Here is a 26,212-nt window from a genome sequence, read left to right as displayed (position 1 = left end):
AATCCGGTTCATTCCTTTGATTTTGTGGGCAATCAAGGTTATCATATTTAAAGCATCCACTAAATTAGCAAAGATGAGGCCACATTTAAAATAAACCTTCTAGCAGCTTTTGAATTGCTACACGGTAATTCATGTCTCACATGAACCTCAATTGTCAATGCAGACTACAAGTACGTGGAAGATAAAAATGTTAAGCGTACATGTTACACAGTACACTGGTTCATTTTAAAATAAGCATCTGCATGAAGGCTGCCGGCCATCCATACGCATTTCTAAAAACATATGCAACAGTGCCCTCTCCTGTTGGTTCATTGTACTGCAGCAAGAACAGAAAACCAGCAACCACACAAGTTCAATGTTTAGGGTTCGGTTTATTTTATTTTTTTAAAACAATGAATAAACTGTGAATTTTGCCCTACAAAAAACCAACCATCTGAAATTCTTCGATAATCGTCATTGGCAACCAGATGTTCTGTGTCGAATAACCCAATGTTATTGTGAGCTTCGAAGTGGCATCGGCCGTAACAATTGCAGGGCCTTCTCTTCGTCAGCTTTTTGTGCAGCTCGCATAGAGACATGTTTATTTAACGCCTGCCTTGTCTATGTCTGGATAATGTCCACCCTGAGGCAACGGCTGGCATAGGTCGGGGCTTTTTTTTTTGCTTGTATAATCAACATTCACAGGGCTGACTGACCACAGCATCACCTACAAGACTGCAAACAGACGTGCAGCCATTGGCACCAATGACAATTTAAAAACAACAACGGCGTTTTTACTATGGTGGAACTGTATTTGAAGCCCTGAGTGACAAAACTGTGAATATGATATTGAATAAATCATGTACTATTTTGTTAATGGGTGACATTATATTTCAGTGTGAGTACTTCTCTGTTGTTGCGATATGAATTATACGTAAGTTTGCTAAAGTGATACCTAAAAAGACAGATTTCTAATCCTCACTAACACCAGTCTGCTTTTGCTGCACTTTATTGCGGTCCGTTATGTTGAATTGTTGGTGATGTTCTTCAAGTCGAACCATTGTGAGACGGTTCCTCGTGGATCAACTGTAGCAGGTGTCTCAATGAAATCTGGCTCTGCTGAAGTATGCAGGGTCGCATTTATGGGACTTAAAACGCTTATTTCAGTGGTATTAATGGAAGCAATGTGGCCTCCATCTAACCCAGAGGACGAGTTTATCCTTTGGCCCTCATCAGTGTGGAAATGAAAGCCGCGGGCCTCGGTCTGTGTATGGGTGGAATCAGCGGAGGAAAACTCTGCGGGCATCTCTTCGACTGGAGCTCGATCATCTTGGTCGTCCTCCGGCTGTTCTGTGCTTGACCCCTCGTGCTCAAAGTTGACCGTTGGTGGCGCTGTAGTGTTTGGAACGGGTGTGCTGTGTGGAACGGCGGGTCCGGCTGCGGAGGTACGATGGCATCATTTTAGTGAGATTTTATCCCGAAGCCGTGATTATTATCTAATATTCTTTAAAATGATTCAATAATAAATGATATAAGATCAAGGAGTTAGGATTGCCTTCACAACACTAACCGTAACTCATGTAACTCAACATCAACACATCCATGTGTTATAACTAGTCCTGTAACTCTAGTATCCCTCCACCCCTTAAACATTTGTTTTACATGCTGTCACTTGTCCTTTATGTTTGAGCTGCGGAATGATGTGTGATGTGTAACTTTTTAGTTAGAAGTTCAACTTTTCTAATGAACAACGTTATTTGAACGCTGCATTTTTAACAAGATAGCTTTTCATTGCTGGAAAACCAGACACAGAGTATTTTTCCGATGTCTTAAAACATGATACAATAAAGATTTGTGGTTTTCCATCAATTACTTCTGCGTTCACATCTGTCTCGCTCTGAATTGTATGCGATGTGCTACTTATATTTAATAGAGGAATTGACTGAGCAACAATCTAAAGTAAAAGCCTTGTGTGACCACAATAAACGCGTTTCAATGGCTAGTGGTCAAAATATCATCCGATAATAAATCACCACTTTAATTTTACTGTGATCATCAGCCGCACACTCACCTGTGCATGGCAGTGTGTTCTCCATGGTCCAGTGCGTTTTGTGATTTGTCTCTTTGAAGGTGAGCACAACATCCACCCTGTAAAATGGCTGCAGGAATTGTTTCCTGTCGCCACAGGTCTTTAAGAGAAAACCTGGTTTAGATGTTTTACACTCTAGTGAAACCCTGACGGTAAACTGCTGGTAATAATTCAAACAGGTTTTTTTGTCAGCACTAACCTTGGTCTGGAGTATTTGGGCTGTAGTGATGATCAGTGTCACAAATTCCCTCGTCTCATGCACGGTGAAATTGTCTGTCTGGTTCACCGACACATCACTGAGTGTTAGTGCTTCGTTGTCGCGACTGCCTCGCTTTGTCAAACCCATACGGCGTTTGAAAATGTGCAGCTCAGTCTCCTCCGGCGTGAACGCAGTCACTGAGGTTTGGATCAGAGATACAATGTCAGATTAGTGGTGGAAGAACACTTGCTGAAATACACTTTTGAGGTACTGCTACATGGTTCTTTCAAGGATATACTACTTTTAGATGTAAATGTTGTATTTATTTATTCCACAGCATTTATTCATAAGTCAGTTATGTGATAAACAGCATTTTGTACCTAACCCCTTTTAAAAGAGCAATCTGTAGTCGGGGCCCCTGTGAACTTTAAATAATCCACCATTTCAAAACGTTTTTCTACAGAACTTTTTTCTTCTTTCTCATCCCCACTCTTTTTTGGGAAACACTATATTTGTACTCGACTTTATAGTTTGAAATGAGAGCACTTTACTTTAAATGGTGCATTTTTACATCATTGTAGTGCAGGATTTACCTAAGTAAACTACTTAGTAGTGAATATGTTACAGTTTGTGGTGTGGAAAAAAGAATAACTTCTGAGTCTGATTCTATGTTGCTACCCACCTTTTGGACAAGTGGCTTCCATGCTATAAGCATACTGGCCACTAACCAGCTTCAAGGCCAGGAATTCCCCTTCATTTCCCAATACCTGCGTTCAACATTAAAGTAATGCAGTGAGATTTAGTTGTAATGCTGCCATTGGTCACTAGGTGGCAGGATGCTGTGCACATTCTCTTACTTCCACGGGGCTCAAGACCTCCCTTCTCCTGCCTTGAACTGTAATGTCTGGTCCGCTCATGTCAACGTTCATCTGGATCAGACTCGCATCCTCCAGAGCAACAACGAGGTGATCGCTCAGCGACAGCGACCAACGCAACTGTGATGCAAAAACCACACATGCAAGTACACAAGTAGGTGTTTACATGCATAATTCAATCGTATTACTAAGGGCTGAGTTCACTGGGATTAGTGTGAATTACTACCTTGTTGTCCCAGTTGTCATGGGGAACTTGTCTGGTCACCTACAGACACACACACACACACACACAAAGCGAATAAGATTCTTCAAACGAACACATTGGTAAGTAACGGATGACCGAGTGAAATCAACAAGTACCTGAATGCACTCTGGGTCACACTGGATCTGCTCTCTGCTTGGCAGTACAGGAGCCACGGGACACTTCATCGTGAAACTATAAGGTCTTTCCCTGAATCGGTTTATCCTCTTCACCAAATTCAGTTTCAGAACATGATGGTTGTTCTGAAAGATCAATATGCAGCCAGAGAATTATCAGCACTAGGCCCATCGCGGGCAATCGTCCGAGTTTGTGAATATGCATTAGACAATTCTAAATGCGTCGTACGTACCAGCTGTTGGACAAAACATCCAGTGTAACTGACTCTAAAAATAAAGTTGTTGTCAGGGTATTTGTGCAGTGAGAATCCACAGGCAGACAGCTGGAGGTTCAGGTGGTCCAAGGAAGCAAGGTGTACTTATCCAAAGAGAACGTGAGTTAAAGGGAGTTTATCTCATATCTATGTCAATATTTTTTTTAAATATATTGAAAGAATTACCTTGGATCTTTAAGGCTGCAGACAGCCAGAGTCCCAATCCTCCAATCCTTCCACTGTGTATCCACATCTCCATGTATTCAGAAAAGCATTCCACATCTCCTTCTGAAAGTAAAGACAGAAAATATTTCAGAAAATAACAACAACATGTCCAGAGATGTCAAAACAACATTTAAAATGATTCACCTGTCAATCTTGCCGTACGATTCCATTCTGTTGACTGAATGGAAAGTGCGCTCCCCATGACAAAACATTGTAAAACACTAGAAAGAGGGAAAATTAGACGTTAATCTTGAAAATAGTGCAGTTCATGTTTGTACAACATTATGCTACTTACATGATTCTAAGTGGAATGCCCAATCTGATCTGATCCATGTCCCTTCCACTGACGTATGTGGGCAGTCTGACCCTTGAGCCTATTTGTAGGTAAGTGGACTGATGTCACTCAGGGATGTGACTTCATTCAGGGGAAGTGGGAATAAACACAGGTGTGTTTGCTTTGACACTTTCAAGTTGAAATGATCATTGTGCCCCGGATGTGTGAACAGTGGGATTTGAGGCAGTTGAAACACCTCTTTTTTAGTGGTCATCTATTATGGATAAAGTAAATAATCGTAGGCCACATGTCCATTCATCTATTTATTGAAAGAACGTGTTTAAAATAAGGGGAAATGTTAAAACCAAACTGTCACATATGTTTCTTGTTAATGGACCATTCCATCAAATACAAATATTCTATATATCTTACACTATTTTAGACTTGGTACCATTCATCCTGACATCTTACAAAATCTATGAATCTGTGGGTTTGAGGATGTTCAACAATGTTGCACTCTAACCTTTGCTGCTGTAATCCTCTGGTTATGTTTGGCTACACAGAATAATATAAATGTAAATAATGTAAACCTAGTATCCCTGAATATGGATTAAACTCTTATACTTCGGTTGAAAAACAATCTCCCAATCCTCACGGTGATATGGTATTGCATGCGATTGCTTTTGATATAATTTCCCAGTGCGCATGGTGCGCACCTTTTGTTTAGACTCTGGGCAAATCTATATATACGACTTCAAAGGGTATGCCTTGGTTCTTAAACCTTTCTCATTGAAAGTTATATAACACGACAAGATCAACGGAGTCAAACAAATAACGTCAAAATTATGTGTGCAAATAGTTAGGCCGGGACAAATGACCTGGATTCAAATAATTTACTCAATGTTTATAGTTTGACATGTAAAACAACCCCACAAAAACTCAAAAGTGTACTCTTCCATCTGGATGATGTCATCTCTACAAAGTGCGCAGCCATTTTGTTAGCTAGCTTGAGGTTACAGAGGTTAGCCGCGCGCGTACTGCTGCAATAAATGTGTTCTTTGCGATTTTGTGCGTAAATCTGAACGAACGAGATAGTTTGTCGATGTTGATGTAAGCGTGCACTTTTTAGCTACAGACCCGCAGACAAAAACAGAGCCCGCGTGTTCGTTAGCGGTGAACAGTGCGTGAAACTGAATGGTCATTCATTTTTCAAGCCGTTCGCTAGCTTGTTAGCTAGCTAGCCGACTAACGTGTTTACGCGTGCTAACAAACGGAGAAGAACGCTAGTGAATGTTGAAGGGTTATTGAGTGAGCGTTTGTGGTCCACATAGTTCGTGCGTGCCTTTGACTACCGATATAGTTCAGTCTCGTCCCCCGGTTGACTAAAGTAACGTTAAACTTCATCGACGATCGACTCTACAAAAACTCGCGTGCACCATTCCGGTCTTTAACTTTTAACTCCATCGGCTGCTTCCACTTGGACCGGCGATCGACCTTTTAGAGACCATGTCGGAGTTGTACATTCGTGTGGCTGAGGATGAAAGCGAAGAGCCCATGGAGATTCCTTCCGAGGATGACGGTACTATATTGCTGTCATCTGTAGCCGCACAGTTTCCAGGCGCGTGCGGGCTGCGGTACCGGAACCCGGAGTCCCAGTGCATGAGGGGGGTCCGGCTGGTGGAGGGGGTCCTTCATGCCCCCGAGAACGACTGGGGAAACCTGGTCTATGTCGTCAATTACCCTAAAGGTGAGATGTTGGCGTAGGGTTTGTTGTGTTTAGGCCGCACTCGTTTTAGCCGGTTTCCCTCTTGTCCATTATTTCGAGTGAAGATCGATGTTACTGCTCCTTTTTTCAGTTTTTGTTGTTGTTGAAGAAATCAAGCTTCAATCTTCGGGGAAAAGTTTCCTTTCCTGATGGAACATTACATCTGCCCCCATGCACAACAGGGTGCAGTTCTTAGATATTCCAACATATGCAACATCACTTCTGCAATGCTCCCTAAATGGGAGAAGATCCCCGCAGCCAGTTTCCATAGACCAGTCAGGGCTGTTAAAGCAGACCCTCAGTGAGTTGCATGGGTTTGGAGTAAGGTGGTCTGCAGCCAGATACGGATCAAATGTTGAGGTGCTGTCTTACTTGGTTGTTGTGTTGCTGCCACAACCAGACCGCAAAGAGACCACAGGGTTTGTATTTCCATCTCATTTATTACACCATTTTTCCTAATGTGACTCGCGCCTTCCCGTCCATTCTCCCCAGATAACAAAAGAAAGATGGAAGAAATTGATGCGGCCTCGGCTGTGAAAGTGAAAAGAGGCTTTCAGAAGACGTCGGATCTCATCGTCCTCGGGCTGCCGTGGAAAACGTCGGAACAAGACCTGAAGGATTATTTCACCACCTTCGGGGAGGTCATCATGGTGCAGGTGATGACATCTGGTCTTGATCTGAATATCTTTTTGTTTGCCCCGGAGTGTAATGTGACCCTTGTTATTCGCATTCATTTACAAGTTGTAATTAAGCTTGCCTGCCCTCCGTTCACTCCAGGTCAAGAGAGATTTAAAGACTGGCAACTCCAAAGGGTTTGGGTTTGTCAGATTCACTGAGTACGAGACACAAACCAAAGTGATTGCTCAGAGACACATGATTGATGGACGATGGTGTGACTGCAAACTCCCCAACTCAAAGGTAATTTGGGGACCATTTCAGTGCAAGAACAGTTGGTATGAATACATTCACGTGGCCTTTGGGTCGGGGGTCAGTTGATTGGATTTCTGCTTTTAGATATTATTTTGTTAAGCCGTTCAAAGAGCTGATTATTCTGTCCCGATCCTGTCCTTTCCATTCAATGCAGAGTTAATTTCCTTGAGAAAGTTGACAGCATTTACAAATTATGTCAAACCTCAAAGTTTTTGGTCTCTGTCCCATTTTTTTTCATCGAAAAGATTTGAAATTACACATTTGCTGAATTGCAGTGAATCAGATTAAATGTTTGAAAAATGAATTCAGAATTGAGCAGAAGTATTTCTTTAAAAAAAAAGCTCAACCCTAGAGTTCTTAATCCATTGCTGTGCGCGTTTGTCCTCTCAGGCGTCTCCCGATGAGCCCATGCGAAGCCGTAAAATCTTTGTTGGCCGCTGCACAGAGGACATGACCACGGACGAGCTGAGGCAGTACTTCATGCAGTATGGCGAAGTCACGGATGTCTTCATCCCCAAACCGTTCCGGGCTTTTGCATTTGTCACGTTTGCCGACGACCAGGTGAGATTCGCCATCAAAGGCAGAGCTGGATTATAAATGGCTGCTACGTTGACGACCACTGATGGTCTCCTCTCCTTCTCAGGTTGCCCAAGCCTTGTGTGGAGAGGACCTGATCATCAAGGGCATCAGCGTGCACATCTCCAATGCCGAGCCCAAACACAATAATAGTAGGCAAATGATGGATCGTGGGAGGTTTGGGGCTGGGGGGTTCAGTCAGGGCTATGGCAGTAATCGCGGGGGGCTAGGCAGCGGTAGCGGTGGGGTAAACTTTGGGGCTCTCGGTCTAAACCCAGCGATGGTCGCTGCTGCCCAGGCGGCGCTGCAGAGCAGTTGGGGAATGATGGGCATGCTGGCTAACCAGCAGGGTCTGACCACCACGGCAGGCACGGCCCCGACCACCCGAGACCAGACGTACAGCTCCTCCAGCACCAGTTACAGCAGCCCCAGCTCGGCTAGCCTCGGCTGGGCTGCAGGCACTAACACGGCCTCCACTAGTGGCTTCAGCTCTGGCTTTGGTACCTCTATGGATTCCAAGTCTTCTAGTTGGGGAGTGTAGGTAGCTTAGAGTTGCGCTTCTCTGTTGCTGTTAGGCTAATCCGGTAAGTATACATACAGTTGGGAACTGCTTATATCTTATGTTCCTATTATTAAACATATACTGCCTTTTTATTTTGTTAAAAAGAGAAAATTTATACTTGCGTGTGACTGATTATGTCATGCATTGAATGGGTGGAAAGTTTAGTTTGTTAGTGGAAACTCCTACACTTCATTTTGTTTTGTTGTTAAATGTTAAAACAGAGGGCTGCATGCAAGATAAATATTTAAACATGCACGAGTATCTTGAGAGCCCCTCGTCCCCGTGTAAAATGAGCTTGATAGAACTTTATATCTGTGTGCAGTTCATTGATTCTTTTTGTTTTGACGTCATTTGGAAACGCCTTCATGAAAATCTCTTCTGCAGTTCATCAACTCTTTCCCAATTTCCCGGGAGGAAGCGCCTCATTGGCTGCAATGTTCGACCGATCTCAGTATCAATTCCCCTCTTCCCATGTGTAAATGCTTTGCCATCAAAGAACACAGCTTCACTCTGCATATTCTGTGTTAGACGGTGGGTGTTGTCTTTTTTTCCTCCCTTTTTTTAAGGATATAGAAATCTTGTCTACTCTTGTCGCTTTTCAAGATCAATGAGTGGGATTGATGTTGGACCGAGTGAGTGCGCGAACGGGAGAGCAAATTGAGAGGAGTGTGGAAAGGACTGTTTGTGCGGAACATTTTTTTAAAGAAACAAATGCCTGCGAGAGTGGAGAAGAACCTGTGGCTTTGTGCGAGTGTGAGCGGAAGAAGCAAGTACGAGTGTGTCCCAAATGGCCATCACGAGGACATTTATTGCATCTCGAGATCCCTCTGGTCTCTGCTTTTTGTCATCATCTTTCATCCTTAATTCTTTAAAAAAAATAAGTGAAATGTCAAGTATTTGTATCCCTTTAGTAGCTTTCTCTTGCCGTCTGATTTAATGTGGATGCTGTGTCTGGTTGTTTGCTTTATTTTCTCCTTGTTACCACCCTCTGTGTGAAAATGCGACTTTGAGTCTGTGTGGAAAGAAATTACAGAAAGTGTGTTTAAGTTTGAGGTGGTGTGGTGAGTGTTCCCATTGAAAGTTTGTGTTTGAAGTGGTTACGAATGCTTTTCTATGTTTTGTGAATCAAAGGGAAGTCTGAAATAAAAACTGAATTTGACTAGGTATGATACACTCTTTGACAGTGACTTATTTTTGACTTCACATTAATTCAAATGCCAACACTTTAATTCACATGTATAGGGACCTCGGACACGGACATCCCGGGTTTTCGTCAGAATCCAGGTTGGAGTCAGTTGTGAAGAAGCTGAAGACATTGGTGGGTGGGCCGGCACAAACCAAAACCAACAATGGGATTGCTGCACGACTGCCTTAATCCTGAAAAGGATCTCCTTCACTAGCAAGACACCTCGGACCATCCCCTAATCAAATTTTTAGAGCGGCCCACACTCCAATTGGCCTGAGGTATTTGTTCATACCTACAAACGACACAAATAGGACCAAAGTCACGCTTACAGTTTGGTGTTAGTCGTTATTTCTTTTGTTTTTTTCCCCCAAACTTGTAAAACACAAAGTCTGCCTTTTTTTTCTCAATCTGAAACCTGCAATTCTGTCAGTGAACGCTTTATTCTTTGTCCTCGTAGTTGTCACTGTTAACTTATGGAAGTATTAACTGGTAGGTTTCATTTCAATGTGATCAAAAAGCAGTTCAACAAAGCAAGATGTTTCTGTCATTTTGTTTATCCTGTTTGTGAACTTGGACCGAATGTAACGCTGAGATTTAAGAAAGGGATTTAAACGACTGATTAAACATGCCAGCAGGACTTTTCACTCTGTATTGAAATATTTTAGTATTGCGGTGTAAAATAAACAGGTTTTTGAGTTTTTAATCGCCTGTCGTCTCTCAATGTAGATTGATTCAAATATTTTTGTTACAGGGCTTTAACCCACTCTTAGTTAGACACTTCATGTCTTCTATTCAAAGATTTCTTTTTTTGGGCGGTAAAACGAGAATTTGTCATTTTGGTGCTTGCTGTTAATGATGCTTCATTAATGGACAGTTAAGGAGAAGAAAGTAATTGTACAGTGTGACAAATACTGGTATAGTTATTCATAAGGATGTCCCAATAATCGCCAGTATATATATATTTTTAAGTCCTGGTATTAAATATTAGTCAAAATATAGAATATAAAAAATGTCATTCTGAAAAAAGTAATTCTAAATATAAAATGTTGAAACATAAGTGATTGTATCAAGTATGTTGACAAGAACTTAAAGTTCAGTATTTACATCTCAAATAAAGGGCATAGTATAATGTCGGAAAAAGTCATTTAAGTCTTGCCGTATTATGTAAAAAAAAGAAAGTCAGTTTAGAATGTAAAATAAACCCATTTATTCATTAAATGTATGTGAACACTTTTGTGTTGATTTGTATATTCGTCTATTAAAAGTCATAGAGCAGTGATCCAAAGTATATGGTGAAAGAAAACATTTAAATATGCCAAATAAAGGCCTTAAAAGTTCTAGCATACAATGTTTTTGACAGTTATGTAAAGTCTGTATTTTGAATGTCTAAAAATGTGTTGTATAGTCTGAGGTTGTATGGCATTCATCGGAGCAATTGATGAAATAAAAACAATATAGCCGGTCAGCGAATAGCCAGAAGAAAATGATAGTTTGAAAGCATCTCGGACTAGTTGGTACCTGTTATCCAGGCTTCATTCTGCGTCATTGGTCTTCAGCTGACTCGTCCTCCCCCTCGTGGCTCCTCGTGGCTCCTCGTGGCCCTCTTAGAATAGTTAGAGAACGTGTAGATAATCCAATGAGTTTTCTTTATTAGAGAAGAGGGGGCAAAATAAGCTCACAAACATGTAGTTTTCAACCAATTGGAGAAATCCAAATAACAGCGCAGCAATAATTTGGCAGACAGCCTCCCACTGCCTGTTCCTGCTATTTGAAGTGTGTGTAGCTGAATGTTTCATTTGTTGGATCTGCCGTGTTCCCGTTTCAGGATGAAAGCTGTGACTGTCCAACAAGGAGGTGTCTAGAGCATCAAATAGAAGATAGAAGCCATAGCAGCTCAGGTGCACCGAGGTGAGGCTTTGTTAACTGTGTAGCAGCAGGTGTGAGAGCAGCTGCGACACACGCCTGTTAGCTGTGGGGGGTGTTTGCGTTTTGGTTTCAGCAACCGACAGAACAGCTGAGGAGAGCAGCCTGATTTGAGAGAGCACAGCGGGGAATAGAGGGCTCCTTAATGCCGCCGCTAACGTGGTTTCTCTTTTTCCCCTTTGAATATATTCGCGTGGTTTGGGTTTGTTTTACCTAGAGATGCCTGGCTGGCTGAGGCCTCTGGCACACATTTTACCCCGATGGATTTACTGCTCAAAACCTGGATGTTCATAAGAGGTCAGACTTTCTGCTTCTACAATAAAAGGGTCCTCTGACACACGGCAGTGTTCAGCTTAAGTCTTAGTATTACTGTCTAGAGATGCGTCAGTCTTGGGGCCATCTGCTGGACAATCACTGGAACACAATAAGCTAGAGACGATGCCGATATTGGTCCCAATACACATTCAAGATTGAACTTTTTCCACATGTGACTGGAGCGTGTGTGATCATAGCATATGTTCACTCCATGTTAGAGCACAAACTGATCACAACACCCGACACGTAAGGAGGAGACGAGCTATTTATAAAGGGATTGAAATCTTTATTTAGCCTAATACAGTGCAACGGTTCACCTTAATCCAGAGTTAACACCGTGAACCCGGAGGGCAACATGACCGGTGAACATTAGCACGACAGCAACCCACTTGATAAATAAAAACGGCAACAACACAACCGTGAGAAGTAGGACGTTTGATTACAGGGTTTGTCCCAGACGAGTCCCTCAAATTCAGTGGTTATTATGGTTTTGAAGTGGGAACGTGTAACATGTCGTCTGCTCACGCGGATCCCTCCCCCGCGACCTTCCTCCCCCGCGACCTTCCTTCTTGGTTGTATTTTGTTTTGAGTGAGGTGAAGGCGATCCTTAAGCATTGTAGGAGGAGGAGGAGATGTTTCCCCCGTGGCCGGTCCAGTTGGTGTGGATGAAATGACCGGGGTCTGACAGCAGTTCATATGTGTGGGCTCCGAAGTAGTCCCTTTGGGCCTAAACAAACAAATACAACAACAACAACAACAACTAGTTACACACGCGATTCACTGGACCGTTCTGTAAAAACTAGTTGTCAGTTTTTTTAAAAACGTGTCTCCCTCCCGAACAAGGACGTGTTGAATCTCACTCCCGCTGCAGATGGTGACGGCGTTACGAAGGACGTATTCATGTCACAACAACTAGGGTGGTTCATAACATATCCGCTTGTTTTTAATCGCTACAGGAGGTCGATAACGATCACTTGCGCCTCCCAGTTGAGAACAGCGAGAATCACACACACGGAACATTTGACCTTCTGTGTAATAAAGAGATTCAAACTGACCATCAGAGTACATTTGTGTGGTTTCAAAAGATTAAATAAAAAATAAAAATAAAGTCTAGTCCAAAGATCGCAAACAGAGGAGCTCCGTGTGATCCCTTGTCTCACCTGCAGCAGGTTGGCTGGCAGCTTTTCGGTTCTGTAACCATCATAGAAGGACAGAGCCGTGGTGAAACAGGGCATCGGGATGCCGTGCTGGACGCCGGTGCTGACTGTTCTACGCCAGGACTCCTAAAAACAGAAGAAAGGAACCGGATTGACAACTTTTCATTGTAAAACTTAGTTTAATAAAGAAAAAGAAAAAAAAGAGAAAAGTATAGCATGTGTTTTTGATAGTGGACACCTGAATATATAAACATGATAAAAGTTCTCTTTAGTGCAGAAGGAGCAGTTTATATCTGAAAATGGAGCAGGTCTTCTACGAGTCCAAGTTGCAATGAGAAGTTTCCACAATATCCAAGAACGGACAAACCAATAACTTGCTCAACCGTAGTTCTGCTACACGCTTACCACACAGAGAGAAGTCCCAGTTGGCTGCAACCTGCAGCTGCACTACCAAATCCTACACAACAACATTGTAATACGGCCATGTGGTCACTAGTCACATGGAGCCAATGTGATTATAGTCGATCAGTCTGCTGCAGAGGGTCTCAGGTCTGTGAGACAACATGTTCCCTGTGGATCGGTGCAGACTCCCTACGAGTGACAATGAAGCTAAAAAGTGGTGTCCACACGTTCTTTGTGGAAGAGGAAATATCTATTTGTGTGTCTTCAGTCAATGTGGGTATTGCAGATTGATCTTTGGCCACTTCCTCCTCCATCATACCTGACAATCCTGCACGGCATTACTGAAGAAAGAGTCCAGCAATAAGCTCTGCAACTCGGCGTCCCGGTCAAACGCCTCTTTGATTTTACCCAGGAACACACTGGTGGGAAGAGCAAAGAGCAGAAGAAGGAAAAGATTGTCATTAGATAAGTGCAAGTCACACGGAGGGTTATTTGAGTTGGATTTACGCAACAGTTTTTGCCAGATTACACAAAACAAGCCAGTGTCACAACCATCATTTCCTCATCCGTCTCGATTTCTGATTTTACAAACGGCAAAAAGAGTTAAACTTCCTTTATGGTGAGACTCGGCTCTTTTACTTTAAGAATCATAATTAAAAACCCTGTAGGGAAATCTCGAACGGGGAGTTGAATCAATTGCTTTTAGCAAGTCTCTCTTACACAACCAATTAACATTACCAACAGCTTTCACCATCTGTGTGAAACACACCGGTTGACATAGAGGTTGCACAATACAGCAGTGAGGCAACACTTGCCATATGGGGACACAAATGAGGGTAAAAGTACCTTCGGATGATGCAGCCTCCTCTCCACATCAGGGCGATGGCGCCGTAGTTGAGGGACCAGCCGAACTCTTTGGCTGCCTGCCGCAGGAGCATGAAGCCCTGCGCGTAGGAGATGATCTTGGAGGCGTACAGAGCCTTGAAAAGGAGAGAAGTACACGGTAGATAAATGAAACTGGGAACTCGTTTTAAGCCGTAAAGCAAAGAGCAATGATCCTCTTCACAATGGCAATCAAGCCAAAACTGAACGTTGCCTTATACACCAAGTACACCGCACTGTGTTCTACCTTTCTGATGTCCTCTAGGAAGGCAGCCTTGTCCCCGCTGAACTTGACCCCCTGTGGCCCTGAAAGGCTGCGGCTGGCCTCGACTCGCTCGTCCTTCAGAGAGGACAGGCATCTGGCGAAGACAGCCTCCCCTGAAACAGATTTCATTATTTATTTTTTTTTTAAGGACACAGGAGGCACAGAAAAAAAAAAAAGGGACAAGTAACAACACTTCCAAGTTATTAGAACTCCACAACAGAACTCTGCAAACCGTCATTTTGATTTTCCGAAATTCCTCACAATAAAAAGGATTTCACAGGTTATGATGACACATTCCCAGTTTTACTGCAGGAACACCGAGCAAACAAACGCCGACGGATCAGCACGACTCAAAGGAGCTTTGAATGATTCATGCCACGGCGACGTCAGGAGAGAGAGAGACATGCCGTTGCCATGGTAAAATGTCCATTAGATTACCACAGTACCAAGAGAGGAGGAAGAAACTGTTGGGTAAGCATGACTTGCCAAAAAAGAAAAAAAAAAAAAAAAAAAAAAAGTGATGCAATCGACTGGCAGAGGGTGTACAGGGAGGGGACGATCCTGGGGAGTGTTTTCCCAACAGGAGATGCGGCCATGCGCACGTTAACGGGCTGTCAGCTCGCTTCCCTCAGACCGGCTGAGCGCTCACACAATGACAGCTTTGTTACACCTCGATGTCGCTCTATCACAAAAGGATCTACAGCACTGAGAGGGATCGAGGAAACAAAAATCTGTTTTCATACAAGATCTAATCTCTAGTATGGTTGAGGGAAACATAATATCTGCATGAACGCACCTTAACTCAAGGTGTCTGATGTCCCGGTCACGAGTAGTGGGTTTGGTTTTATATGAGCGGATATAAAAAGACACCCATTGCACCTGTTGATTAAACTCCCTGAACATTATTTTGTCCCTCGGCGTTTTATGAAACCGGCCGCCATACAGTCAGAGCAAAGAGCAAAGCTGCAGAGACAAATCCTCCTTATGTCACCGGCGAGGACCAGAAAAGCCGTCAATCTGCTTAGTGGCCGCCACACATCAGTGTGTCAGCAGAGATAAAGGTGGGTGAAAACAACTGGGACCCTTGTTAGCTGCCCTCCAGTTTGTTCAGTCGGTGCTGAAATCTTTTACACGTGTGACGTAATACCGTCTTTACTGGAAGAAGAGAGAAGGAAACCAGCCACTTCCTCGTCGACGGGCTCTTTCTTCCTCTTACCGATCAGAGTCACAGGTGTGCCGTACTCCAGGGCTGAAATGGCCGTCCACTTCCCGGTGCCCTTCTGTCCGGCGCTGTCGCGGATCTTGGGCAGCAGATGGGTACCGTCGGAGTCCCGGTATTTAAAGATGTTGGCCGTGATCTCGATCAGGAAGGAGTCCAGCTCGGTCTTGTTCCAGCGGTCGAAAGCCTGAGAGATTCAACCACAGCGTGATGAAATACATTAGTCAGGCACACACACACACACACACACACACACACACAACTCACGCGCAAACACCAATGCAGACGACGTAGATTGAAGCTCACCTGTGCCATCTCATCGTGGTCCATACCCAGAACGTCCTTCATGAGGTGATAGGCCTCGCAAATCAGCTGCATGTCGCCGTACTCAATGCCGTTATGGACCATTTTCACAAAATGACCTGCACCCTCATCTCCAACCTGCACCAGTCAAATCAAATCAGAATATTGGGAGAACGACTCGACACAAAACAACAACGACTACTGCTGCTACAACCAATAGGTACGAGGACCAGTCACACACACATTTCACGGCACTCACCCAGTCACAACAAGGTTCTCCTGTTCCGACCTTGGCAGCGATGCTCTGGAAGATTTCCTTCAAGTGTGGCCTTCAAAATAAAGCAAGAGGAAGGGTTTTAATTGATTCACCTGCTCACAGTCCCACACGTCTCTGGCAGCGGAGCTCTTTATTTGGCCATTTCTGTGCCCCGTATCCAACGTTTAACCACGAAGCTGAAAGCGCGAGCAGGCGAGACGTTTGTGAGGACTCACCAGGCCTCTTTGTGTCCTCCCGGCATCAGCGAGGGTCCATAGCGCGCCCCCTCCTCTCCACCGCTGACTCCACTGCCGACAAACAGCAAGCCCTTCTCACGCAGACTCTTACACCGCCGCTGCACGTCGGGAACACGGACACCATGAGAAGTTCCACAAACGGAAAGACACTCACTGCCATCTGGGTTTTTTTTCCTGCGCGACTTACTGTGGTGTCTCTGTATTCAGAGTTGCCACCGTCGATGATGATGTCACCGGCCTCGAGCAGAGGAACCTGAAGGAGAAACAAAACGCAGCACGGGGCCGGTTGATGCAGTTGGGAAGGACTCAAGTTCCCTCAAGCGAATCGGGAACGTGGTTCAGACCCGAACTACCGACCAGTTTGTCGATGAAGTCGTCGACAGCCTGTCCCGCCTTGACCAGCAGGATGATCCTCCTGGGCGTCTTCAGCTTGGACACCATGTCCTCCAGAGACTCGGCGCCAATCACCTTGGAGCCCTTCGCCTCATTCTTCAGGAAGTCGTGCACCTTGGACACGGTTCGGTTGTAAGCACAGACCTGTTGGAGAGGTTAAGGGAAGCACTGAGTGAAATAAAAGAAGGGATTCATTTTAAAAAGTGGGACACGGAATCATCGGAGTCGTCATCTTACCACGAAGCCGTGGTCATTCATGTTCATGATGAGGTTCTGGCCCATGACGGCCAAGCCAATCAGTGCAATGTCTGCTCTGCAGGGAGAAGAGATCACGTTCAGTCAGACACGAGCATCAACAAAGTTCCTTAAAGCTCACAATCACATCCAAAACATTCAATGACATTTACATGCTGTGTAATTAATCGGTGTTTTTAATCGCTTTGTTATTTTTACATATTATTTTTCTTAAATCCGAGAACCAAGTTCACTAAAAGCTCAACAAAATAGCTGCGAACGAATGATACGTTAAAGGATACAGTCTAACGTTACGAGCATTTAAACGCGAGGATTTAAAGCTTTCGTCCCACTTTAACGGCTGTGTGAAAAACTCTACTCGGAGGACTTACGTCGCCATGGTGCGCCGTGGATCAGGTATGTTAACAGTGACAGAGTTCAAACGACGAAAGGACTCCACTTCGGATTTCCTCCTCGCTCGTTTTTAACTTCCTTGTTCGTTCCTCTTCGTGACGACAGAGGGGAGGGGCTCACGCAGACAATCCAGTAGAGGCGCCAATCAGACGGCGGCCAGTGAGCTGAAGCGATGTTGTTCTCGAAACCCCATTGGTCCAGAATCGTGAGCAGATGTACCCGTTCTCTTATTCGCCCTTTTGGCCGTCACTTACAAGGCGTCAGCCACGCCCCCTCCCCCCATCCTCCACCCGCTCATTGGCTGCGTCGTTTCATGACCAATTACGTACTAAATACATTTAAAGGGGAAGACAGTATTCTCTGAAATACTTGCACCAGCACCAAAGTAATTGGACTCTATTTCAGAGATAAATTTACTTTTTACTCTACTACATGTATTTTTCGTTTTTAAATTAATAATAGTATGCATAATAGTAAATATTGTTCAAGATTAAACAAGTTGCTTGTGACGTTTTACATTAACCCAGTTTTAATCTGGGGGCCTTTGTGACATTTAATGTCCCAATTACTATGAAAATGTTGAGCAGAACTCCTCTCCTGCACCTCTTTCCTCATCATCACAATCTCAATCTAATAATGTCAAATGTAATCAGCAAAACTGAAAGTGTAAACACATTCTGCTTTTAATACTTAACTTGTGGAATATGAATACACTGTTGTAGCAGTTTTGTGTCAGAATGTCTTACAACATTTTCGTTTCCTAATCGGTTTTCCTGGTAGAGATGTTTTTTGGTACCAGGAAGTAGTAATATGTCAAAAGAACAATACGAATAGGACTCCAACTGCACAAAGGAGAAGACAAACAGGCTGCACTTGTTTTGCTAACGCAAAGTTTGCACTTTTATTTTTGCCTCATTCACTAAACAGTTCAATGGTGCAAGATTACCATACACAGAATTAGGATATCTGCATGACACATCTATGCTATACAGCGAATGGATTATAATTATTACAAATACAGTAAACATATTTACATTTTAATTCAAGCTCCATACAACACAAATATTTACAAAATAAGTATGAAAATGAAACCAGTCTGACAAATAATGTACAGTGGTAAATGTTGTGGTTTGTCTTTTCTTTTCTTTTTTTGGTGGACAAATCCAAAGAGAATGCAGTTAACTGATATTAATTATCAGAGGGGAAGATGGAAACTATCATTGGTAGCTTTGTTTTGAAAGGCATCAACGGAAGAATAAATCAAAATGTTTAGGTGAAGAAAGACACCGTTACAACAATAGTATACTGTCATTTTTGATGTCACTAGCTACTTCATATTATATTCCCTGATATTAGAAAAAAAAAAATGAATGAGTTAAAAACCACCCTAATTTAGTTATAATTCAAGTGGCTGGCTAGCACGAGTAGTAGTAAATATTCTTCAAATCCAAAACAGACTTTCACTCAAACCACCTTCTAATAAAGAGGACCTACTCTAACTCACCTCCCCTGAAAAAGTGCTCTGGGTTTATTTTAGTTCATCTTCTTTTTGCTCTTCATATTAAACGATGGAAAAACACCTCTTCATTTTACATTCAACGCTCTCCCGGTTCAGAGCGGAAGAGGCTGCCACACCATCATTTGGTTCACTCGGAGTAGAACAACTAAACCCCACAGACTATTTGATCGGTTAGTTGAACCTTTTATTAATATGTGCAAAGAGCTGCAAACTAATATGTACATTGCAAACAATAAATACACAATCCAAAATAATATATCTCTGCAAATTAGTCAGTGACGTGAAAATGTTTGCTCTAAAAAGTCTTCCTATCAACATGCATGTCACACACCACGCTGAGGTTAATGTGAGCCACGTTGCACAGGGAGCCTTTATCAGTGCATAGATAGCTTTTCATCATTATTATTATTATTTTTTTTCCATCAGGCAAAACATTATCTCTGAAACAATCCAGCAGGTTTGAGTTTCTCTGACCAGCAGGTTGGCTGACCCGAGGGCAGTGACGCTCCACGATTCTCAATCATTCTGACTCCTGAGGCAGAATTGTTATTTCTTTACATCAACAACACTAGAATCTGGCAAAGGCAAAGGCCACCTCTGTTTCCTTCAACCATAACGTCCCTTCCTTATGATAGAGTGGGCGTACTACTGGTTGGTTGGCCAGCGTTTATCTAACGCCCATCTGCGCATGTCACACTTCTACCTTTTGAAGAAACAGAGGTAGAATTTATCAGGAGCCAGTTGTAGTACAATGTTGAGAGCAAATATTTTCATTAAGAATATCAGAAATAAAACCTTTGCCTATTTCTTCCCTTTAATATCACTTCTTCCTTTCCAATAAACAGCTATCCAGTGTAGCTTTGATATGTGCTCTTATCGGTGTTCCTGATAATCATAAATAACCGTAACCGAAACATGGGTGATCTGCCTTTGTCTTGCTATAGATATGTGTAAATGTGCAAAATAAGGTTAAACACCAATGAAGCTGGTTACAACTTATGAAATGAATGCCCTGTTACATGTCGTATAAAACTTCACTGTGGAATGATTAAAAGCATTTTAGAAAAGAAAACAAGGTTAAGAATTAAAAAAAAAAAATCCACCAACGAGAGTTGGTAGAGATGAGTTTCAATTCAAGAACACAAATAGAAAATAACCAATGGTGACCTGTGGTGTGCTGAACAGTAAGTACTTCTTTTAGAGCTTTTACCCCACAATGTCATGACAGAGAGGGGAGTCATGTGGTAGACCATCCGGTATCTGTCAGCGTCATCAATTATCTACTGACGTCACGACTCGAGCATCGACACTTTGATCTCTTTCCCACTCCTTCCTTCCATTTCACCAAGTTGTCGTTTGTCTTTCGATCACATATGTGATGGCTGGAGGACTAAATGTTGGGCTTTTATCAACATTTTACTGGAAGAAAAACTGCGCTGAGCGGAATGTCTTAAATAAGAGTTAACTACCACGCTGATCCCAGAACGGACTGTATGTACAAAGCATATTCTTTCTGTCTTTCTTCCTCCTCTTCCTCCTCCTCAAAACTTGTTTTTTTCTTTAGATTAAATAGCAAAAAGACAGGGATAAATATCTACTCTTGAAGCAACAATCCACTGTGACGTTTCCACGGATGAGACATGACGCATTTTTGGATGTTGACACAAATGCGTGATTGTAGGTAATCGCTTGACTGACGGCACTACGCGGGTTGGCGTGGATGGACGTGCACAGACGGAGGAGTGGGATCTAAATAGCACATGGATGACGGTGGGAATCCAGCCCGAACCCCCCGGGTCTAGCCGAGTTGGTACACATTTTTCAGACTTAACATTTTGTATCTTAAGGCCGTGTAGGGGACGGCAGAGGGGAGCCAAAGGCGGCGGCCCGGCCTCACGAAGAGAAGAAGAAAAACAATTAATTCATTAGCAGCAATAAGTCTGGAAGCAGCTTCGCATTTTTTTTCATATTTTCCTTCATGGTTTAAACTGTAGGTTATCCGATTCGTTAGAATTCTTTGAGTAAGCAAACCCGGTCGTCTCCTGAGGACTTCTGCTGTTCGCATGCAGGCGTCTTAATAAAAAAAATAAAATTAAAAGGCCAAAAATAGAATTCAAACTGTTCTCGGGAAACAAGTAACACTGATGGAGACAACTTTTTTTTCTACAGATGATCGGCAAACTGAAGATTTGTGTCTGAAGAAAAGTTTCTGAAGAATCGTGCACACACAAGTAGACTATCACAACATGCTACTAGTTAGGGAATGAACAGTGCCATAAAAACAAAGAACACAAAGAGCTGAGGAGGAAGAGGAGGGGAAGAGAAATAGAGAGCAGGAGCGCTAAGTTGACACAGGGTTGTTGAAGGGGGCGGCAAATTTCTCTCAAACTGAAGCTTTTAGTTGCATGAAAGGAGACTTAAGCCACAAGTCTACTAACAAGAGAAAACCGTCAAGAATCACAATGATTAATAAGTGTTAACACTTGGTATGTTCAAAAGGCTTGCCGGGAAAGAATGGAAGCCGTGGTTTCCTGGGCGCCAGTCAAGCCTCTCACTTCTTCATTAAGCCACTGCGCCTCCTGGCCAGCTTTGATCTGTGGGAACAGGAGGTATTTTGTGACGAGAAGAGACAGCAGTTTTCAGAGGAATTAGGAGTTAAGAGCAGTGGGAGAGCACTTGACTAGTCTGAACCAAAATTAAAATGAAGGTTTTTTTCGTTTTCTTTCAGAGTTTTGTTTTGCTCTTTTTGCTCCGTTTTGGTTTTCTAACTGTGCAAATGTGAGCTTTCTTTGGTCAAGATTTCAATAACTGCTGCAGAAGTCAACCGATTTCCAAGGGGGACACAACTGTGGAGGTTTTGTTTCACCATGGAGGGAAATATATATCAAGTGGGGGTCGTGGGAGTCCCGTCCCACCAAATTTCCAGCATTCTGGTTAATTAATTAACATCCGGTGAAAATGCTTTTATTTAAGTAAATAAAAACACAGCACTCAGACATTTCTGAAATATAATGGAAAAAGGCTCTCTGGCCTTCTGTGTTGCTCAACCTCCAGTGTGCTGTGAGCGGACCTCCCGTCAACGGCGTGACCAACGTGACCGCAAAATCCCAGCCAGCTACGGAGACGCCCGGCAGCAGCCAGGGACGTATGTCACATGCTGCTCGTCGCCTTCGTTAGACACTGAGACTAATAATTCTAATCACACGGCTCATGAGGAGACACATCATTGTCTGCTCTCCTCATCCCTTTGTGTCCGAGCCATTTCAAATTCACGTTTGTTGGCATTCTCGCACTAAACGGCTGTTATCATTTATACATTTTATGTTACGGTTATATAATGCATTTATGATAATTCTTCCCTAGCCACCGACACCGGACCTCTCCCACTCCTGTCAGCCTTTATTTAACCTGTGTGCATCTCAACAGCAGCCATCCTTTAATCCTCTATTGTTTTGGTTCACTTCTTACAATCGGGTAAAATGATATTCTCACTGTAATCTAACTGCACACATGTTGTCTTGGTCCCCGCCAGAGTGAGATTACAGCACTCACAACACTCTATCCACAATACTGCCTGGTTAAAACGCACGCTGAGTCACAGCACAGGTGTATTGGTTCGTGAAAGCGCCCTGAGAGACGTGCGTGCGTACCTTATCGTTCCTGCTAGCAGAGGGTTAAACGCATACAGCCAGTCGTTCATGTCCTTCTCGTTGTTGGCCTGCAGCAGGATTCCTCGATGTTTTGTGCACACAGCGAATGTGTTGGGAGTCTGAAAAGAAAGCATCAAATAGTTGTTATGCTTGAGTTTTTCTATCTATATGGCTTTTTTCTTTTTTTTTTAAATGGTTCACCTTATTTTTCACATTTTGTCAAAGTCTGATAACTTGATCCTTTTGCCTGATACCTCATTATTTACTCTGTGAATGTCAGTTATTCTTCTGTTGAAAGTAACCATCTGATACGGAACAGGGAATCGAGGCTCTACCTTGAGCATGGCCTGCTGGTCTTCACTGTATTCCACCTGTGCTGTGGAGAGATTGAGGACACCTCGCTCCACCGGGTCTTTGTCGCTGTTGTAGATGAAGACGTAGGGCCGGCGCACAACCACAAAGTGCTTCACCCACGAGTTGGAGCGCGGCTCCATGAAGCTTAGGAAACCTTTCTTAGAAACCACCGATCTAAAAAAACAGGGGAGACACATACACAGTTTTTTTCTACTTCAGCGAACTAAAATGAGGATTGCTTCCAGTTGAAAACACCCAGATTCAAAAATCCATTCACATAATTTCTGCTTGGATTGGAGAACAAGAATATCTATTTTTGTTTGGGCTCATATTGACTTTTTAAAACAGCAAAAGAACCAACAAGTCAGCACTCACCCTGGTCTCATTTCTTCAATATCAGGCACCAAGTTGAGGAACTCGTTCTTTCCAGCCCGTGCAAGGTAGGAAGACTCCAGAGTCGGAACCATGGGGAAGTTTTCATAGTCTGAGCAGGAGGGACTGGAGGCACGGGAGCTGTTCTCCGGGGTCCTAAGGAAAAACAATTACACTAAGTAAGCATCGTGGTGACAGGCTGCCAATATCAATATATATATATATATATATATATATATATATTCATATATATATATATATATATATATGAATATATATATATATATATGAATATATATATATATATATATATGAATATGAATATATATATATATATATATATATAATCTATAATCATGAATAGTGTTGAGTATTTAAGGAAGCTTGCAATATTCTATTTAGAAATAAAATAAGTTTTACTTCTGGTCCATGGAACCACAGCGGGAGTCAGACAGAGAGGGGCAGGTGGACGAGGGGGTGAGAGTGGCGCTGCTGAAGCTGGTTACTGATGGGTCACGTCCCATTGGTGAGATGTCAGACAGCTGAGGGGAAGAAGAGGAAATCATTTTCAAAAGTGAACACTACAGGAGGAAAAATATTTGGTTATTAATGAGTGTGCTGCTGATTTTACTCTACAGCACTGACACCGATCTATACCAGAGAGGGGACATTAAGTAACTAGAGTCAGAGTTCCTTTCTATCATCACTCACCTTGCAGTCACTAATACTGTTGACCACTTGGTTGTATTCACTGTTGAAGGTATGCGTCAGAAGGCGCAGGCACTGCAAGAGAACAAGGATTAGACCGATCTGTTCACAGCAGAGGAGGAGCGGCATCTGCCACCGGTTCATAACTGTGCAGTAAAGGCTGAAGGTACGCTCACCCTAGTGGCCAGCTCCTTCTCGCGATCCACCAGGCTCTCGATGTCAGCCGAGTCATAACCGCTGCTCTCGCTGGGCGTGATGGCGCTCTCAAAGGTGGTGCTGGAGATCTGCGAGGAGATGGAGGTGGAGGTGGACAGGCTGTCTGTGCTCATGCTGGGGGATAGCAACCCGCTCAGGGACTTTGGGGTGGGAGCAGTTCCCAGTGGAGCGTCGTCTCCCAGCCTCTCCTTCAGCAGCAGCAGGTGCCGGGTCTTCTCCACCTGGATGAACCAAAGGGGGGGGGGAGGGGGGGGGGGGGGAGGAGTTAAGTTTACATCTTAAGATGAATGTTTGGATGAGGAAAGTGGGTATTAGATGGGGACCCAGTGGGGCGATAAGAAATTATTTATATTTCCAGACTGCAGAGGAGAGTGACCCACCTCGTGCAGCTGCTCCATTTTCTCCAGCTCCCATTGGTGCTCCAGGATGAGACTGTCTCCTCTGGGCCTCCAGCCGGCCAGGTTTTCCTCTCCACGCACATATGCCACCGATGTGTCCAGAATTTTTCTCCTCCTCCGCTGCATCCCTGTTCAGCACAGAATTACACTTCAAGACGAAGCTCTAAGAGGAGTCTTAATAATGTGGTGGCTTTCTTTATGTTGTCTGCTCACCTGGGCTTCCAGAGTCGGACATCTTGCACAAGCTCAGCTCGTAGATGCCAGTGACTCGATTGCTGTAATGAGGCAAAGGAAATTCCATTTTAAGAGAACTGGATATTACGTAATCTAGCTGTCACATTTGTGGCAGTCCAAAGCCTTACCAGTCAGGGGTTTTAGAGTATCCACTCCCAAAGAGGTTCCGTAGGGAACGAGGAGGAGAGATCTTTGCATCTCGGGAGTAGAAGACCATGCAGATGTCTTTGGTAATAATAGCAGGCTGGATGCAATGGTCCAACTGCAAAGAGGAGACAAAGGGAAGATGTTCGATGGGTTTGCATACAGAGAGGTAAAACACTGAGCTCAGCACCGAGAAGTAATGACTGACCTCCAAATATGCAGACAGGGTCATGTAGATCTTCTCTCCATAAGGAGTGACTCGGTTTAGCAGGAGAGAGTTGTGCAGAGAGCTGTCCCACACTGCCTCGAAGCGGTAGAAAGTCCTTACAAACAAAATGACAAAATAAGATATTAACATCCATAGTGTTATCTTCTGTAAAGTCCTACACACGGCTTTAACAACAGCGTGTGTGTGGGATCCAGTCTTACTACAAACAGACTAGACACATTTATTAAATAAACACGAGGTTAGATATACGGTAATTGATGTAACAGATACAATTATGACACATTGAGTAATGGCTGAAGTGGCCCCACCGCTCATCCTTAGTCACGAGAGCCCAACAATGGACACAACTCAAACAGCTGTTAACAGCGACAGGAATGTGGAATGTGCGTGTGACCCAAACCGCAGCAAGCAGAACATAAAGTTCATCTGCCCCGCATTTCGTATTTATACTACAACATAATATACTTCATAGTATCAATGTAAAGATCAGACTACTTTACATTATCTTTATTGCTATTTAACGGCCCATTCGGGGGTTTCCACTGTTCCCGTTTTGGGCAGCAGGGGGCACTCCTCCCTACAGACTGCCCTGTGGGCGCTTCAATGGCCTTGGTTGTTGTTGAGCTATGACTCACACAGTGAATAACAGCTGAGAGGAAGGCATTCATTTGGAATCTGGGTGCCACATAAGACCAACATACTGTTACGCAAACAAATACAAAAAAGGTTTTGCATTTGCATGTAAGATTGCCTTTAATTTTCCATAAATATGTTTGAATGAGAGTTTTTGCTTGGACGGAAATAAAGGCAGACTTAATGCAAAATACCAACAAAAACACAGATAACTTATTTCTATTAATCTAAGGGACAAAAGAGAAGCGTAACGATCTTTCAACGAAAGAGCCTTATGTTCTCTGGTCAATGGTACCTATCAATATCCTTATCAATAGAAAGCCTGAGCACAATCAAGAGTCCAGCCGCAGCAGGAGGAAAGAGAGAGTGCACAGACAAAAAGAAAGAAGCACACAGTCAGGCAACAAAGACAAGGGAGCAAATTAACAGGAAAATCAACAACA

General features: G+C 43.4%; 4 protein-coding genes across 24 annotated transcripts in view; 1 reads left to right on the top strand and 3 right to left on the bottom strand.

Annotated features, from left to right (window-relative positions):
* Positions 1 to 353: 353 nt before the first annotated feature.
* Positions 354 to 5,928, bottom strand: ciroz (ciliated left-right organizer protein containing ZP-N domains). The gene is made up of 11 exons (XM_040194292.2): positions 4,295 to 5,928; positions 4,144 to 4,220; positions 3,961 to 4,062; positions 3,754 to 3,878; positions 3,503 to 3,646; positions 3,369 to 3,407; positions 3,125 to 3,262; positions 2,950 to 3,034; positions 2,268 to 2,464; positions 2,051 to 2,168; positions 354 to 1,416 (listed from the first exon to the last, which is right to left on the bottom strand). The coding sequence occupies exons 1-11, from the start codon at positions 4,330 to 4,332 to the stop codon at positions 1,001 to 1,003; spliced, it is 1,479 nt and encodes a 492-aa protein (XP_040050226.2). The 5' UTR covers positions 4,333 to 5,928; the 3' UTR covers positions 354 to 1,000.
* tardbpa (TAR DNA binding protein a) lies at positions 5,122 to 9,995 on the top strand. Of its 4 annotated transcripts, XR_005713717.2 has the most exons (7): positions 5,122 to 6,020; positions 6,531 to 6,694; positions 6,816 to 6,956; positions 7,359 to 7,529; positions 7,612 to 7,696; positions 8,491 to 8,637; positions 9,349 to 9,995. XR_005713717.2 is itself a non-coding variant. In XM_040194296.2 (6 exons), the coding sequence occupies exons 1-6, from the start codon at positions 5,780 to 5,782 to the stop codon at positions 8,583 to 8,585; spliced, it is 897 nt and encodes a 298-aa protein (XP_040050230.1). In that variant the 5' UTR covers positions 5,220 to 5,779; the 3' UTR covers positions 8,586 to 9,270. The 4 variants fall into 4 exon arrangements, 2 of the variants coding, with proteins under 2 accessions (XP_040050230.1, XP_040050228.1); XR_013451289.1 differs by having other exon boundaries at positions 5,220 to 6,020; positions 7,612 to 8,637; XM_040194296.2 differs by lacking the exon at positions 9,349 to 9,995 and having other exon boundaries at positions 5,220 to 6,020; positions 8,491 to 9,270.
* A 1,800-nt stretch (positions 9,996 to 11,795) lies between these two features.
* On the bottom strand, positions 11,796 to 17,586 carry pgd (phosphogluconate dehydrogenase). Its single transcript, XM_040194293.2, has 13 exons — positions 17,291 to 17,586; positions 16,902 to 16,977; positions 16,629 to 16,808; positions 16,459 to 16,524; positions 16,251 to 16,369; positions 16,018 to 16,087; positions 15,762 to 15,896; positions 15,453 to 15,642; positions 14,219 to 14,349; positions 13,936 to 14,069; positions 13,409 to 13,508; positions 12,691 to 12,813; positions 11,796 to 12,257 (listed from the first exon to the last, which is right to left on the bottom strand). The coding sequence occupies exons 1-13, from the start codon at positions 17,296 to 17,298 to the stop codon at positions 12,138 to 12,140; spliced, it is 1,452 nt and encodes a 483-aa protein (XP_040050227.1). The 5' UTR covers positions 17,299 to 17,586; the 3' UTR covers positions 11,796 to 12,137.
* Positions 17,587 to 18,185: 599 nt separating this feature from the next.
* Positions 18,186 to 26,212, bottom strand: part of kif1b (kinesin family member 1B) — a 49,897-nt gene continuing 41,870 nt past the window's right edge. For all 18 annotated transcript variants that reach the window (XM_078083516.1, XM_078083523.1, XM_078083517.1 and 15 more), the window contains 11 exons: positions 25,116 to 25,230; positions 24,892 to 25,025; positions 24,743 to 24,804; positions 24,512 to 24,657; positions 24,092 to 24,352; positions 23,919 to 23,990; positions 23,628 to 23,749; positions 23,211 to 23,363; positions 22,817 to 23,009; positions 22,482 to 22,600; positions 18,186 to 21,425 (listed from right to left, as the gene is read on the bottom strand). In XM_078083516.1, the coding sequence (XP_077939642.1) occupies positions 21,383 to 21,425; positions 22,482 to 22,600; positions 22,817 to 23,009; positions 23,211 to 23,363; positions 23,628 to 23,749; positions 23,919 to 23,990; positions 24,092 to 24,352; positions 24,512 to 24,657; positions 24,743 to 24,804; positions 24,892 to 25,025; positions 25,116 to 25,230 (1,420 nt within the window). In that variant the 3' untranslated portion in view covers positions 18,186 to 21,382. The remainder of the gene's footprint in view (positions 21,426 to 22,481; positions 22,601 to 22,816; positions 23,010 to 23,210; positions 23,364 to 23,627; positions 23,750 to 23,918; positions 23,991 to 24,091; positions 24,353 to 24,511; positions 24,658 to 24,742; positions 24,805 to 24,891; positions 25,026 to 25,115; positions 25,231 to 26,212) is intronic.

Source organism: Gasterosteus aculeatus, chromosome 2 (genome assembly GCF_964276395.1).
Source record: "Gasterosteus aculeatus chromosome 2, fGasAcu3.hap1.1, whole genome shotgun sequence".
Taxonomy (NCBI): Eukaryota; Metazoa; Chordata; class Actinopteri; order Perciformes; family Gasterosteidae; genus Gasterosteus; species Gasterosteus aculeatus.
The sequence above is the reverse complement of the archived record's forward strand: the minus strand, read 5'-3'. Positions and strand labels throughout refer to the sequence as shown.